The sequence below is a fragment of the Crocodylus siamensis genome, chromosome 4, assembly GCF_052110815.1.
Source record: "Crocodylus siamensis isolate JL-2025a chromosome 4, ASM5211081v1, whole genome shotgun sequence".
In the NCBI taxonomy this organism is placed as follows: Eukaryota; Metazoa; Chordata; order Crocodylia; family Crocodylidae; genus Crocodylus; species Crocodylus siamensis.
The window spans coordinates 109,527,277-109,544,737 of NC_143398.1; the positions used below are offsets into that span (position 1 = coordinate 109,527,277).

The window sequence follows — 17,461 nt, forward strand, 5'->3', positions numbered from 1 at the left end:
ATTTGAGTCTCACCAGGATATAGGTCCATTCAGTGTACTCCTAAAACACAGCATCTTTCATTCAGATTTTTTTTTTATAAATGGAGAGATCTAGTGATATCTGGGCATGGAGATCTTTTTAATCCACCTCTAAAGGTGTTAATAGAAAATATCATCTTTTAATCCAGTTAAGGTACTGCAGTATGTCAATACATGGCAAGCTAAAAATTACCACTACAATTGATCTTAGCCTACAAGAGGCTGAAAAGCAACACATTTAGCAGGACCTGCAGGATCAAAGGGATCTTTGAAAATAGTGTGATAGAAGCTTTTAGGGAACATGTGATATTAAAGACTGAAAAACAAAAGTTACTTCTTACATCAGGAAAAATGTTTCAATCCTCCTTAGAAAGGGAAAATGATGGTTGGGAAGACAGGTTGAAAGTCATGATGCAAATGGGAATGATAAGTGCATAATGTAAAACACTCCAGGTGTTACCCAATAAATGTTTGGATACTTTCCACTAAAGCAGAAGCACATGAGTTCTTCAAGATAACATTGAGATAGATTCTGACCCTCCTGTACACATAGACAACTTTATGCTGCCCTCTTGGTCAGTGGCTACCATAGGAGTTTGTCAGGGGCGTAGTGTGAATGGGATGGTGAGTGACTGAAGCATATCCTACTACAGCTACTTCAGGCTGTGGAGCCATGAATAGGCAATGATACTAGACTGCCATAAATATGAACATTCCTTGAGAAAGCTGACCTGATTCCAGCAGGGACACTGCCCTCTGCAATGTCTCAAGCATCAGAAGGTGCATAAATAGTTTATACCCATTCTATCTGTGTTCTAGCTTCTATGTTATACTGCCTAAAAGATAGAACATGGAACCAGATCCATTGTATAGAACTTTTCCAAAATAATAGAAAGATATATGTGAAAAAAATGCATGTCACACCAGACATAAAGGGACATGGATTGACAGAGTTGAAAGGTGACAAGATTATATGAAATAATTTGGTATTAATTGGAAATCCCCAGCCAGCATGTCTCATGTACCAATATCTACATTATTAGATAATTAGATAATCATTAGGGCTGTGCAAAAGGGAAGCGCTCCGTTTCAACTAGCATTTCAACTTTTTGACAAAACAGCATTTCATTTTGACTTTTGTTTCGAGTCGAAAGAGCTGTTCCATTTTGTTCTGTCTAAATGTTTTGCTGTTTCAACCCTGTTTCAACATTTTACCCATAGGATATAATGGAGAAGGTCAAAACAGGCTATAACTTTGTCATTTCTGGCTGGATTTAGATGGTACTTGGAGGAATGGTATCCTCTTTGGAGGGCATGATGTGTGCCAAGTTTTAAGAAGATAGGTGCAGAGGATTTGGAGAAACTGCACCCCAATGATGCTGTGTTCATGTCACGTGTAAGTGTTAAGCCACAGTAGGGTTAAAACTGCAGGCCTGCTAGCCCCTGTGGAGGCCACAAAGCCTGCTAAGTTTCAAGGAGATAGGTGCAGGGGTTTGGGGAAACTGCATCTCAAGCTGCGGACATGCAAAACTCATGACATGGGTAACCCTGTGCATGTTAAGACGTAGCAGGGTGAAAGCTGCAGGCCTGCTAGCCCCTGCTGAGGCCACAAAGCCTGCCAGCTGTCGAGGAGATAGGTGCAGGGGTTCTGGGTTTTGGGGTCCCACACCTCTGGCCACAGGCAGGCAAAACTCGTGTCATGGATGCTTGTGCAACTGTGTCTGTCTTGGGGCAGAGCAGGGGGGAAACCACTGCAGGCCTGGCTGCTAGGCCCTGCTCTGGCCACAAAGCCTGCCAGCTGTCAACAAGATCGGTGCAGGGGGGTTCTGGGGCCCTGCATCCCTAGCTGCTCACAGGCAAAACTTGTGTCATGGGTGCTTGTCACCCATCACTGAAAATCCCCCATCACTTGTCACCAAGACCTGGGGTTAATACTTAACTACAGTATGAACATGAGTCTGCAGTGCAATGCTGTTGCCAGCAGAGCCAACAATATGCTGGCATGCATCAATTGATGTATCTCCAGCAAAACCATTGCAAAGAAGTGATTCTGCTGCTCTACATGGCTCTACTCAGCACTGGTGAAATTGTAGCTGGAGCACTGCGTCCAGTTCTGGGCTCCACACCTTAACAAGGACATGGTAAAGCTTGAGAGAGTCCAGAGAAGGACCACTCATATGATCAGAGACTTGCATGGCAAGCCATATGAGGGAAGGCTGAGGGACCTGGGAATCTTCAGCCTGAAAAAGGGAAGGTTGAGAGGGGACTTGGTAGCTGCTTACTGATACATCAACTTACCGCTATATCTAGGGCTCGGTGAACAACTGTTCACCAGGGCACCCATGGGGAAAACTAGGAGTAATGGTCACAAACTCCTGGAAGATTGTTTCAGGCATGTTTCAGGCTCAACATTAGGAAAAACTACTTCACAGCTAGGGTCTCCAGACTGTGACCATTACTCCTAGTTTTTCCCAAGGGTGCCCTGGTGAACAGTTTTTCAACAAGCCCTAGATGTACGCTTCTGATGTAGCCTTCTCTTTTTCAGGCTCAGGAGTCCCAGGTCCCTCAGCCTTTCCTCATATGGCTTGCCATGCAAGTCTCTGATCATTTGGGTAGCTCTTCTCTGGACTCTCAAGCTTTACCACATTCTTGTTAAGGTGCGGAGTCCAGAACTGGATGCAGTACTCCAGCTGTGGTGTCACCTGTGCTGAGTAGAACAGGAGAATCACTTCTCTGCAATGCTTTTGCTGGAGATGCATCAATTGATGCATGCCAGAGTATTGTTGGCCCTGCTGGCTACAGCATCACACTGCTGGCTCATGTTCATATGGTGGTCAATCATTACCCCTAGGTCTGTCGTGGCAAGTGATGGGGGATCTTCAGTCCTGCTGCCTGATGAGAGGCAGCAGTTGTACAAGGGGCAGCAGGGCCTAGCAGCCAGGCCTGCAGTAGTTTCCCCTCCCCCACGCCCCAAGACAGAGACAGTCAGTTGCACAAGCACCCATGACACAAGTTTTGTCTGTCAGCGGCCAGAGGTGCAGAACCCAGAAGCCCTGCACTAATCTCCTTAACAGCGGGCAGGCTTCGTGGCCTAGCAGGGGCTAGCAGACCTGCAGCTTTCACCCTGCTGTGCCTTAACATGTACAGTGTCACCCATGTCACAAGTTTGGCTTGTCTGCAGCTTGAGATGCAATTTGCCACTGCACCTATCTCCTTGAAACTTACCAGGCTTCATGGCCTCAGCAGGGGCTAGCAAGCCTTCCGTTTGTGGCTTAACACATGCACATGACGTGAGTTTTGCTATCAGGATTTTGGGGTGCAGTTTCTATGAACCCCCTGCACCTACCTCCTTGAAACAGGGCAGGCTTTGTGACCTCTGCAGGGGCTAGCATGCCTGTAGTTTTGACCCCACTGTGGCTTAACACATACACATGACACAAGTTTGGCTCTCAAGAATGTGGGGTGCAATTTCTCTGAACCTGCTGCACCTATCCTCTTGAAACTTGGCTTGCTTTATGCACTCAGAAGAGGCTACTATTTCTGCAAGTTTCATCAAAATCTGGCCATAAATGACAACGTTATAGGCTGTTTCCCATTATAGCCTATGGACAAAACGTCCAAACGGTGTCAAAACGGCAAAACGTTTTGACTTGCCTCATTTTGTTTCAAGGCTGTTTCAACCATATCTGTTTCATTTCAATTTTGCTGTTTCAATCTTGAAACAGGTTGAAATAGCCTTGAAACAAAACTGGTAGCAAAATTTCACAGAGCCCTAATAATCATTAGGTAATGTAAACCCCAAGATACTTCAGTTAAAGAATACATAGAAACAACGTATAACTGCAAAACAAACATGCACACTTTATGTGCTATTTTACAAAGAAAAGTAATACGTGAAACTATTCCCAACTATTGCCCTAAAACCAGCTCCTCTAATGGGTCTTGAACCAGACATAAAACCATATAGGATCTTGGAGCCAGGAAGAATCATGAAGAGCACAAATAATGGTCATTTATATTCTCTGAAGTATTAGTTGGTTGTGTTGCAAGAGGGTCTTTCTCTCTTTCCATCCCACAGCCACAAAGGGACTCTTTAAGGCCTGGCAAACAGTCCTACTTTGGACTAGCCATGTGCTTGGAGAGTAGGGGCACAGACAGAAGTGCAGCTTCTTGGTCTAACTCAGAGTGATTGATAGAAATCTCCATGAGTTAGACCAATCCCTTCAATCCAACAGATGTTAGCTGTTGGACTGGCAGGGTGAAGGATTGGCTTCAATTTGAAGCTGATTGAGGGATGGACTGCAACCTTCCCTGGCTCCACCCCACCTCTCCCAGCTCTGTTGCTGTCTCTGGACGGGACGGGAGAGAAGGCAAGGGAGGGAGGTCTTTTGGGGTTTTCTCAGCCCCACTAGTGTGGGGGGAAGTGGGTAGATTAGACACCTCACCCCAAGGCAAGGGGCTCCAATCCACCTCCCCCACTCCAGTAGGGCTGAAAAAACCCCAGAAGGGAGCTCCCTCCCCTGCCTTCTACCCCTCCAATCCAGAGACTGTGCTGCAGCCAAAGCAGATGGAAATTAAGTTGTTCCACGTAGGAGTGGCTTAATTTGAATCCTCATACAATGAGGGTTAATTTGTCACATGATTGGAGGGTTCTACAGCTGTGCTCTTCTGTCTGGGCATGGTTTTAGGGTGATTTCAAGGGGCCCATCACACAACAAATGTAATTTCTGTCTGCCTCTGTAGGCTTTGAATGATTCCCTTAAAAGCTGAGTATACATAATAGAAGATATTTTCTTGTCTATTCTTTCAAATAATATAAAGCAACACTGTGACCTTTTACCTGATATTTCCTTGTTTTCAAATTGATTTTCTCTACGTTTATATTTGTTTCATGCAGCTGTTTGCACACTGCTCCTTGAACTTGTCACATTCAGTAAGGTGATAATCACTTCCCCAAACTTTCTCTATCAGAAAACTGGATGTGTAGGTCAGTTGTCTGGATAGCTTCTTGTTCCTTGTGCCACGTATATGGCACAAAGAGCACATCTAGACATCACCCTACATTGCTGTAGCAACATGCTATGTTGCTGTACAACATGCTATGGCAACTTAGCGATCACATGACAAGCAGCTACTTCACTGTAACAGCGCACAGCCCCTTTTTAGCATGATGCATGATCTATGGTGAAGTAGTACCTAAAACTAACTATGTACTGCATGCACGGCACAGCATGGGCGGTTAATGCACCGTGTTTTAGTACTTCTTCTTGGAAATACTAAAGCACAGCACAGTAACAACATTGCTGTAGGGTAATGTGTAGACATGCCCAATGACAGTAAAATTCTGATTCTTATCTTTCCTTTATGTATGTTGGAGCCCATCACTAGGAGTAGAGCTGGTATAGCTGGCTGTGTACCGCCCTCACTGCAGGTACTGCGTCAGGAGTGCCAAAACAGAAAGTGAACGGAAGACATTGTGCACTGGCTGTACTCATTTGGTAGATGTCTAACAGGTGCTTTTGCCACCTAACTTCCATTACAGTACCCCCTATGCTGCTGTAAACTGGGCTGGGCAGAAAAATCAAGGAAAAGTAAACAGCCCCTAATAGTCTCTGCTATCTCCACTGCACCCAGCAGCCTGCTATGCAAGCAAGATACATTTTGGCCCTCTTGCATTAGTCATTTATTAATAAAAGAAATGGTATGATATGAAATACTTGTAACTGAAGAGTGAAGACCTTAAGAAACAATCCAAAGTGTAATAAAATATTTCTGATCATGATTTCTTGATGGTACTTTTTAACACAGAGACATGTTAATGTTGGAAAATTATGTTTTTTCTGCTTAATTGGAGCAGCGTATATCATTTCCATACTTCCTGCTAGTATGAACAAGGGCTGCTTATTAAGAAAAGTCACTCTTCAGTCTCTTGATCCCAATTAAGCAGTAAACTGCAACAGAATGAGCATTTCAGCACCACTGTTGCACCTCTTGAGCACACTTTGGCTTCTACTTAAGGAGCTCACCCGGTAATGACACAGGAGTACACTCCCTGATGCATGGTACTGCTTTCATAATCTGGCTCCTTAAATTCCTCATTTACATTTTCAAGAAGGAAAAAAATAAATGATAGTTTTTTAGTATATTTGCAGACAGAAGTGGGCCTGGGAGTTTGTGTAAGCATAGACATACCCAAACTAACTTTAACTTAGCTAGTTCAGATAATTATAGTAGTATAGCCATGACACCATCAAGTTCAGTGAGTATTTACTGAACTTCTCAGGTAAGCTTGCAGCCTGTGCTGAATCTGTATGTGCTAAAGCTAAAATGTTATTGGGACCTGTGCTATCTAGATTTAAGCTAGCTTGTGTATGTCTATACAAGTTGCATTTATATGTTAGCTGTAGGGTATATATATGCATAGCCACCCACTCTTTAGCTCTTAGCGGGTGCATCTACAAGTGATGTTAATGCAGTCCAATAAACTTCAGCACAATTCACACCAGAGTTTATTTCTTCTGGGTGCAGTGTTCACATGTGTGTCACAGACAACAGCACATTGAGCTAGGGTGGCACAGTCCCAGCTGGCAGAGGATGGCGGGGTCAGCCTGCCAGCCCAGAGTTACTCCACTTTGGCTCAATGTGCTGCAGAATGGACACAAGGTTGCCACAGTGGGGGGCTAGCCGGGAGGCAGCCTTGCACTGTACCACCCTTCTGCCCCAGCCAGTCCCGGACACCATCTACACATAGGGTGTGGCAGAGTAAATAACTCCACTGCTGGATAGTACTTGTGTCAGGCAGCACTAACTTACAGCAGAGTTCATTAGTTTACTCCAGCCTAATAGCTCTGCATGTGTAGACAGTGATGGTTTACTGTGGATCTAATTAGGCAACTCTGCAGTGTCTCGTGTAGATGCCCCCTGTAGAAGTATGGTGCTAAACACTAGTGTAACTAGGGATGGGTGATCAGGGCATCAGCCCCATTCATCAACTTGGAGGGGGCTCAAAAATGGGAGCTACAGTCACTACCAGCTCAGGTACCAGCATTGACCGAGATGCTGCTCCCGCCACACTTGCCATGGGTATCCTCTGTCTAGAAACTTCATGTAATATCTCTGGTGCTAACTGACAAACTGTATGGACTTAGGTCACTTAAGCCAAACCTGCATAGGTGTCTCCTGATTTTGAGTGTCTAAATTTACACACACACAAACAGATTTTCAGAGGTGTTGACCTCTTAATGTCCCATGAAGTCAACATATTAATATTATAGATCATATAATATCATTATATATATTGCTGCTTGCAGATGTTGGAGGGGGGGAAGCAAAACCAGGCTTTATTTTAAACTCAATGTGTTCCCAAGCTGAGCCCAGAGCATGCCCAGAAGCAGCATCACATAAGTTGCACCTGGTTTTCCCAACATCTGTATAGATTGGGTGCTTTAATATGCACTTGAATCAGCTTTAGATAAAAGTGCCAAAAAGCTCCACTGAAGTACCCGATCAATACAGACACTGTGGAGCTGTGTTGAAGTAACACACTGCTGCTTCCGGTAAAGCACATTTTCCCCCTATGTCTGTCAGTGCTCTCTAATATGATAGATATCATATTATATATAATATCCATATATAGATGGATTTCAAAGAGAAGCATTAAACTAATTAGAGGCGCAGAAAGGCCATTTTATGATTCAATATTGAAAAGACTGGAATAAATCTGTTTAAAAATGGAAGGATAAGAGAGGAAATGATAGAGCTATACAAGATAATAAATGGTTAGCTGAGTGCATCTTTTTACTCCTCCCCTAATACATAAAGAAACCATCAGCAAAACTCAAAGGGAACAAATTTAAAACTGATAATACACCACTTCTGCAGTGCAAAATTGACCTATAGAACTCATGGCCACCATAGGATTTAGAGCAAGGATATAAGCCTTTTTTAAGGATATTTTAAGGATTTTTAAAAGTAAGAAGACATAAATAATTTGCACGACACTATCCCTCATATTTCAGGACTGAAGACAGCCAGAAACTGTCTACTTTATTGCTTCACTATTCCATTGAATATCCTTATATCCTTGTTTCATGAGAATTTAAAATAGGCATATTCTATCATGACTTTCAACCTAGTGGAAAGTACCTTCAGCTGGGAGGGAGGAGACTGGATTTTGATCCCTCCTTTGAAGACCATTTTGCGTATTTTAGATTAAACTGTGATAAGTAAAATGTATGAACAGTCCTTGGAGAAGAGACTGGATCAGTTAGGTACAGCCATGTTCACTCTTGCACTCTATTCCAAGCCCAATGAATTGTGAATTCTTATTTCAGTGGCTGAGCTTCAGCAGGAGGGGTTTAGTGTCCCCCACCCTCAACCACCATCGCACTTCAGGAAGACCTGTCTCCTAAACTGGGGTATTCTTTCTGAATATGAAAAATGTGGGCTTCAATCCCCTTGGGCAAAGGAGGGAACTGAACTTGAGTCTTTTTTGTCCTGCACAAATACGCCAATTATTAAAATATTGTGTAAAAAGAAGGCACTGTCATCCTCACCTCCCCTCATCTGCCTGTATTTTACAAGAAAGCATCACCACTGCATTCCACGTGGAACTGCTCCTGTCACTGTGCTACATCTGCTCTAAGAGCACTCATGAAACTCGGCCTGCTGGAGATTCGGGCAGAAAATGCCTAGTTTCTAGATCCTGATCAGGCTGAGGCATGAAATGTCTATATGCTAAGGGTGTCTATATGCATGCTCCGATGTGCTCTCTGGGTATTAAAACACTCTCCCTCCCCCCCTCACCTCCAAGCACAGGCAGCCTTAGTTGCTCAGTCCCATGAAATGTGAGGCATTCCTGGGCCTGCATAAAGGCAAAACTAGAAACATCTCAGAAACTTAAGGTGAAAGGCAAAGTGTCCCTTTCTAAACCCTGATTGAGTTGGGATGGAGAAGGGGGATCAGGATTATAGTTTTGGACCTTGGGCCCTAAATTCTGATTAAATACTACTTTGGGCACCTAAGTCCATTTATTTGGATCTGGCCTTAAATGATTTGCTGAAGGTCATAGGGGAAGTCTGTAGATCCAGAAATCAAATACTTTTGTCTTAAGTCCAGATTTAATCACAATACCAATCTCCCTCTTTTATTTGGTTGGGGTGCTGCCCTTAACTGAGTAAACAGAAAGCACTTTCATATTATTTTCCTATAAAAATAAGTACAAACCTTTATGACACTAAGACTACAAACAGATGTCACATTTGTGCCAGGATAAGCCAATTTATCCCAAGACAAAATGCAGTTGCTCAGACTTCCATGTCCATTGTCTCTAGATGAATCCTAAATGAGTTGACAGGATAAGAAGTACTAACAGTTTGTCCTGGGACACCACAAAGTGTGTCTTAACAGTTACCGCAGAATTGCATCATTGAATCAATGGCAGAAAGTGGCAGTCCATTCAGCTGCTCACTAAACCCTGATTAGAAGGGTAGTATGTATACACTGCAATCCCAGGACATTTCAGGTCTGAGACAAATACAGGCACACTTTGTCCAGGAACAAATGCAACATCTGTTCCTAGCTAAAATACTTCTCTTCTGATCTGTAGAAACCATGCCTGTTATTTTAAGCTCTTTCCTTAAACCCTGATTAAATATGTTATATTACAGTTAGTTATTATTATTAATATTATTATTATTTTATTGGAAATACAGTGAATCAGAGTGCATGGTTGTCTATCCTATTGTTATTAAGAGCCAAAGTAGAGCTGTGGCAGTAAGCATGCAACATCTCCAAAGTCTGATTGGCTGACATCTTTGTACTTTAATATAACAGTCATTAAATCCTTTGTTAATGCAGAACAAAGGAACGTAAATGTGTTGCCATGACAGCAATGAAGCATCTTACTAATTAACAGAACAATTAGCTCTCTTGTTGAAATGTTATGACTCAGAACGCTCACTAGGTCCCATATAATTAGGGCATTGGCTTAGTAGAGCAGACATGCTACTGGTTCCCACTGAGGGTAAGCCTGCAGCTGCACTGTTTTATTCAGTAACACTCAGGAAGAATGACTAATTTCACTGGAGCCTGCTATATACTATACATTTTGAAATTTTAAGAGGAAATGGGTGACTGAATATCACATTTCTGATTTTTTTAACAAGCTGGTTTTTTACAAGTGCTGTTTCACATTGTTATCAAGAAGGGGGGTGGGGCGGGAAATCCATGGGACCCAGTTTGTTTGCTTTGGTCAATAAGCACTTGCCCTGTTTCCCTCACATACTCAGCTTTTCTTGCTTGTGTAGGGCAGATTTGAGGCCATTATAGCCATTATATCTAAACTTTGGAAGCCTCCAGATTACAATTTTAGGTATGTAGCATGGCTGCCATGTAGACATACCAATTGAAAGTATTTTTAAACTTTATTAGAGTTCAGTTTATATGTCTTAAAAAATAAAATGTATGCTGCCAGTGATGTGCCTTCTTTATCTCAGCTTCAGACTAGAAACATCTAGATTTCCTGTAACCACATCCAGTCTAAACTATGGATGTTCTTTCTCTGGGTGTGTTATAAGGATATTGTTCCTTGCACAAAACAGCACTAGAGCAGCTACAGAGAAAAACTTTCTTGCCCGTTATTATACCTGCAGAATCCCTCCTCAATGCAGTATGGCCTTGCTAATTCTGAGTAGTTTGGTGATCTGTGAATTTTGCAACATAAATAAAAGTTGTATCCACACAATAATGCATTATAGTTTCTCAATGAAGTATTTTGTATATCAAGGAGCTGAAATACCTCTTGATTTCAATCCACTGCCCTATTAGGCAACTGAACAAAAATGCAAGCCTGTATATGGTGTTAATAATGAACTAATTGCAAAAAAAATAAGAGGAAGTTTGGGCAGGTAATTTTTTAAAGACATAAGTATAAACACACTCATAGGAGCAAGCAATGAGTTTGTTACAATATAGCTTATAGAAGTGGTAAATCTTAGAATGGCAAAAATATAACCTGGACATTTAGATCACAGTGGCCATGTCTACATGAAACATTACTGTGCAGTAGCAATAAGGTACTGTGCACTAGCTCATTGCTATTATGCAGTAGTGTTGGGGGGCATTAACCATGAAGTGAAGCTAGTGAGCAGTAGTAACAAGCTACTGCATAGTAGCTCATTGCTACTGCACAGTAGTGTCAGAAAAAAACCACGCAGGGATGCTATTACATAGTAACACCAGTTAGTGCAGTTATTTAGTATTTGGTTATGCTAATTTGACTAATTACCTCTACAGGAGAGCATCACTGTCTACATGCATGCCCATATTCCATATTAGGACACAGTAAATTAATTAACTCTGTCATAAGATAATACTGTCCAGGACAGTACTCTTCTATAGCAGAGTAATTTATGCAGCCTCAACACACATGTAGTTTGTGACAGCAGCTGGCTGGGGCACAAGGATGCTACAGCATGGAGACTGCATGGTACCTAGCCTTGCACTGTAGCACCCTCATGCCCCAACCAGGCCTTCTGCCACCTGACACCACTACCCAGAGCTCAGGGCTGACTCCCCAGGCCCCCTACCAGCCTGGGACTGCTCTGCCCTGGTTCTAACTGCTGGGTCCCAGGTACACATGCAGATGCTGTGCCCAGGAGCAGCTGACCCCAGCACAAACTGCACTAGAGTTTATTTCTGTGTGTTAATTACATGTGTAGATGCACCCACAGTGTTTTAACTTTCATCATTTTCTACAATAAAACACATTACATTGCTGATGCTGTACTTTTCTTGACAAAGTTCCCATTAATGTTATTTTAATCCAAAGGTATTACATGTTAAGTGCACTCTCTATATTTTCAATTATAGCAAAGTACAAATTGTTTTATTTTATGTTAATAAAATCCGTTATTTTGGTAGCATTACGTGAATGTTGACACAGACAAAAATGAGCAATGTCTAATAACACTTTAAAATTTAAAACCGCTAGAATTGTTAAAAGCATTAGTGAAGAAATCAGCTGTGCTATCAGTCCAGCAGAGACTTAAAACATCTGTAGAACTGGGACCTATAATAATAAAGTGCTGTGCTCAAAACCTGTAGGCATGTCAACTTACGGTCTTTCTAGATCTCAAAAACTTGAGCTTGGTAAATACTGGGATAGAAAACACCCAAGAGTGAGAGGAAGGGTTGATAGAGATTTTGTAGGTAGTGCTCTTTGCTGTCAAGTAACACTCTAATCACACTGCAGGGGTGATGCCAAAGTCACTGTCTATATGATCTGATGAAAAACTGACATCCCGGCTACTTGTGATTATTAAAGATCCCAGGACACATTCTATGACAAAAGTGGTATTAATTGGCAATGGCCTTTTAGCCTCATTACATTAGCCTCATTTGAGTTGTTTCATGCTGACTACCAAAATGTCTACTGCAGTTTCAGTTGTGCATTCTTCAAAATAAGGCATGTGGATATGTGTATTGCAAAAAAAATGGGTTAAAGATTTAAATATCAACATTTTATTGTATGCAGTTCATGATATTTTTATCTCAAGATTGTTTTACTGCTTACGGGGAAAAAAAACCCAACCCCTAAGCTCTTTCAATGTAAACTTTGCAAAATGGTTGGGTACAATCCAGACATTTCATGGAGATAACCCAAGTTAATTCTCTGTGTGTGTGCATGTGTGTATATGTATGTGCAGGCACAATTCTTTCAGGAGGCACTTGCCAAGGCAGATGCAAGTTTCCAGTGTTGATTTTAACATGGGGACCGATCCGATTTTGCAAAGGGGAGAGACAACGACCAGCATTGGGCGAATAAAACCAGAACTCTATAAACAGAAATCTGTTGATTCAGATGGCCAGAAAGAAGATGTGAAAACCTGTGGAAAGCTTAACTTTACTCTCCGGTATGATTATGAAAATGAACTTCTTGTTGTTACAATTATCAAAGCCTTAGATCTGCCTGCTAAAGACTTCACAGGAACATCAGACCCCTACGTCAAGATTTACCTTCTTCCAGATAGGAAAAAGAAGTTTCAGACACGGGTTCACAGAAAGACTTTAAATCCTGTCTTTGATGAAATCTTTCAGTTTCCTGTAGCCTATGATCAACTCAGCAACAGGAAACTGCATTTCAGTGTATATGATTTTGACAGATTTTCTAGACATGACATGATTGGGGAAGTTATTCTTGATAACCTTTTTGAAGTCTCTGATCTCTCCAGGGAAGCCACTGTATGGAAAGACATCCACTGTGCCACCACAGTAAGTAATATGTCCCAAAAGTGTTAAACTGATATTTTCATTTCTGCTTTATATTGTATGGAGAGTTTATATTGTTTATCATCGCATCCTGGGTAAAAACACTTGATAGCATTTTCCTTTTGAGCATGGAAAATAAGATGCATATTAAGCTACGAAATTTAATTAGAAAAAGGCCCTCTTCTTGGAACATAAGAAGTATGCTTATGGCAAATGATACAAATGTAAATTAGGCTTATTAATTAAATCGTATGTTCGAAAGAGTCTCTGTTTCACAACAATTTTTATTGTTTGCTAACAATTTTCCTATTAGGAAAACACTTTGTCTTTTAAAGTATCCCTCTGCTTGAAAGCCAGGACCATGATGCTCCTGTTCACACTCTTTCATTTGTTGGGATCTACATGAAAGAAATGGTAGAGGATAAGATATCCTGGTGCCTAAAATGGTGTCTAACAGCTGCCTTAGATTAGGGGACCTTATATGAAGCATCAGTTTTATGCTTTGATAGTCCAGTAGGGGCTATAAAAGCAACAATTGGGAATGTAACCTCAGACCCTAGACATCCCTAAACATTGCAGTTGGTAACTGAAAAGGTATGGCAAGAGTCAGAGATTTCTACTCATGCCCTGTTTCTTATGCCATTCCTGTATAGCATCTACTACTAGCCATCGTCAGAGACAGAGTAATGAATTAAAAGGATCTATGGTATGTCTTATGTTCTTTACAACTAATGGTGACTACAGACACTTGATATTAGTAGACAGCAGCAAGACATGTAGAGAAAATTTGGAAACTGAGAGAATTGGATTATTGTTTCAAATAAGAAAAAAAGGATTGTGGCCTGCATAAGTCACCAACAAACATTATCAGATGGGTGATGTTTTGCTACAACTACAGCAGGCTCCCTGCCAAGTGTTTTCTTCCTAACCCAGAAAGTCAAATTAATCTTTCCCAGTCAGCATCAGACAGTTTAAAAAAAAAAGAGTTTTGTCTGCTACACCATTCATAAGGCAACTGGAGTGTCTATATTACCCCAAGCCATATGTTATCTCCATGCTTTTCAGCATGAGCAGGTCTAGTATCACAGACAGGATTTATGGTGTCTGGGAGATTGGGTCAGAAGTATGTGGGTGCAATATACTATCCTTTGTAGCATACCCCAAGTGAGAGGGACTCAGCCTCTTACTACATGCATTCCTACTTAGTATGTTTCTTTTTCTTCTATTACACTGATCCCATTGCCTCACTTCTCCTAGTCAGTGTTTCCCACTCTTTCTCTTTGCCCTCTTTTTGCCTTCCTTTTGTTTTTATCTAGTCTCTTTACTTTCTGGTTCTTCTCTATTTTTTTCACCTCCTTCATCTTTGACACTGATTGCCTCGTTTGTGACCCCTATGCCGTCATTTTTCACCATTTCCTATCTGCCCTATGTTTTGCCTCCTGGCCTGGGTGCACCATAGTCAAAGTCTGCTCATAGCCTTTGATTCTTTTGATGCTGCCTGCAGCCTCCTGTCTATAACAGCTGATTGCACAGCCTAGTGTCTCAACCTCCTGTTGCTGTTGTACTTAGTTGGATACAGAGCAGTGCAAAAGCAAAGAACCACTATCAGAGGTACCTCTCATTCACATGCTTAAACAACTGACCTCAGTATCATGACTGTCCTGCCAGACATCAATCCTGATTACTATATTGCATAGACATATAAAGATGCATAAGTGATATTACAATTTCTCTTGACGGAATATGAAATTGTGTTGAATCATCTAATTAGTTCCTTTCTCGTGTTGTTTTGCTTCAAGAAGCTCATTTTTTAAGGTTATTCTGTTTTGTGATGATAATGCTTTGTACCTTTCATTCAAGGATCTTACAGTGTTTTTCAAATGTTAATTAATTTTACAAGTTTAGGATGGATTGTTCTGTTGTTCCATCTTCTGCACATTAACCATTAGAAGTAAAAATTAAAAATAAAAACAAATTCACTGAAATGCAATTTAATTGTTTTTCCTCCTAAACAAAATGACCAGCTTGACTCAGAGTCTATTCAGGGAGCTAGGATATTAACCAGTTGTTGTGAGCCCCATTAATTCTCTTTGAAGGTTGAAGGCTGAGTCACAAACCACAAGCTACAGTAACCATGTCACTTCCCTAAAGTAGACAGGCAGCTATTTTTTTTCCTCCCTCCAAAACCAATGAGAAAAATTAGCCTTCCTTCTCATTCTCAGGACAATAATATGTCGTATCTTAAGTGATAGTCTGGGGTATTGACTGATACTATGAAAGGTAGGGCTAGCTTCTCAACACAAGATGTGCAGTGTAAATGTAAGAGGAATACAGGCATATCTAAGCTGATCCAGACTAGTTGTTTTACCAACTATTTCCCTGGCCTAGCAAATCTAAGAAACATGGCCTCTTGGAGACAGGAAGGATTGTCCTATGGTTCTGGTGTAAGTCTTGGACTTGTGAGAACTGCATTCAAGTCCTTGTTTTATCACAATTTCCAGTGTGACCTTGGGCAACTAACTTATTCCTGTTTCTGAAATCAGAATAAAAAAGACTCTCACTGGGGTTCTGTGAGGATAAATGGATAAAGACTGAGCAGTAATCAGGTGCTAAGAGTCATATAAGTACATAATATAAGAAAATAATGTTACCTTGCTAATGTACTTCTATTAATACTGTGGTTAAATACCATACATGTAATGATTCAGGCAGTTATTCAATATTTTAAAAAGACAAAAACAAATAGCTGTCCCTCAGCTGCCTCCTTCTGATAGTAAAATCGAATACAGTAGGTCATTTGGAACACATACTACTGCTGATTTTATGAGCAGATTATCATAATTAGATAAAACAGAGAAAATACCTGACTATGGTACAGTGTATGAATAAGACCAATCTTTTTTCTACTTATCTTCACTGGACTTTGTATTTTAGCTTGTTAATGTAGGACTAAAAAATGTGTATCATGTCATGAGCAAATGGGGTTTAATTGGTCTTTTATGGTATGTCCTTACAACAAATGGAGCACATTCTAGATATGCGAGCTAGAACTCAGTGAGCTCATATATCTATACAGCACAGTGAAGAACTGTGCAGAAATACTAGCTCAGGTTCTAGAACAAGTAAAACTATGTTAATGGATCACTGCACTCACCTGCAAGATCACCACACACTACTGGAGCTCTGGTATCCCTACATCCTGCTGCATTGAGCCATGGACACATACCCTTACACTCTGATTGGAATCACAACTGAGATACAGTATTAACATCCCTGTAAGTTCCCAATTATCCTTCTTGCTTAAAAGATTACAATTACTTTGGCAAAGGCTCTAACCCAGTAACAAAACAATTTTAATATGCTTTGATTTCATTGAGACGTAGCAATTTTGTACTCATCGTTAACACTAAGCATTGCATATCCTTAGTTTTGAGTGGTTATTTTGATTAAATTACTGTATAGCATTAAGTTTTGGAGTTTTGTTGCTGTTTTGCTGTTTTTAAGTATTCAGTGGTACCTTAAATTTAAATGTTCACTTAACCTTTTACCATAGACTGATTTCTGCCTTCTGTATTCGTCAAGTAGTCCAACACTGTGTTCTCAACAGACTATAGTACCAACCAAATTATGCTACTGAGAGACATGCTAATACACATCTGGTTGAAAACTATTCCATTCTTAGCTGCTGTAGCTAGTACAAATCTCTTCCAAACTGCAGGAAAAAATGCCCAATTACAGTGCTTAGTTTACTGTGAAAATATCCTGTTTGGAGTTAATGAACCACTGTTTTGCAACTTCAAATCAAAAACTTGCCATTTAGGAAAACTGTCACAAGCTTTAGGCATTCGACAAATATAACATCGAGTACACTGTTGCACTTCTACGAATAAACTCTCTCCTGGTTGAAATATTTTGTAAAATGTGACCCATAAACATATTAAAAATAATTTTCAGCTACATATTATTTCATCAGACTGTTGTACGCCCTTTTAATCCTTGTATTATTACAGTGTTTTTCTAGTCTCTTGAAATGTTTTACTGACAAATGAAATAGGCAATAATATGTCCTTTTAATATATACAGGTTAAACTGTGCTACCAGAAACTTGTTTGTGGAAGTTATTTTAGCTATTTTACATAGGTTATATCCAGGTTAATTCTAATTATTTCATTTT

The 17,461-nt window shown here is 40.8% G+C and overlaps 1 protein-coding gene across 1 annotated transcript in view; it reads left to right on the forward strand.

Moving 5' to 3' along the window:
* The window catches only part of SYT10 (synaptotagmin 10), a 61,627-nt gene that overhangs the window by 24,296 nt on the left and 19,870 nt on the right, over window positions 1–17,461 (forward strand). Inside the window, exon 3 of the mRNA XM_090043323.1 lies at window positions 12,726–13,290. Coding sequence (XP_089899449.1) covers window positions 12,726–13,290 — 565 coding nt within the window. The remainder of the gene's footprint in view (window positions 1–12,725; window positions 13,291–17,461) is intronic.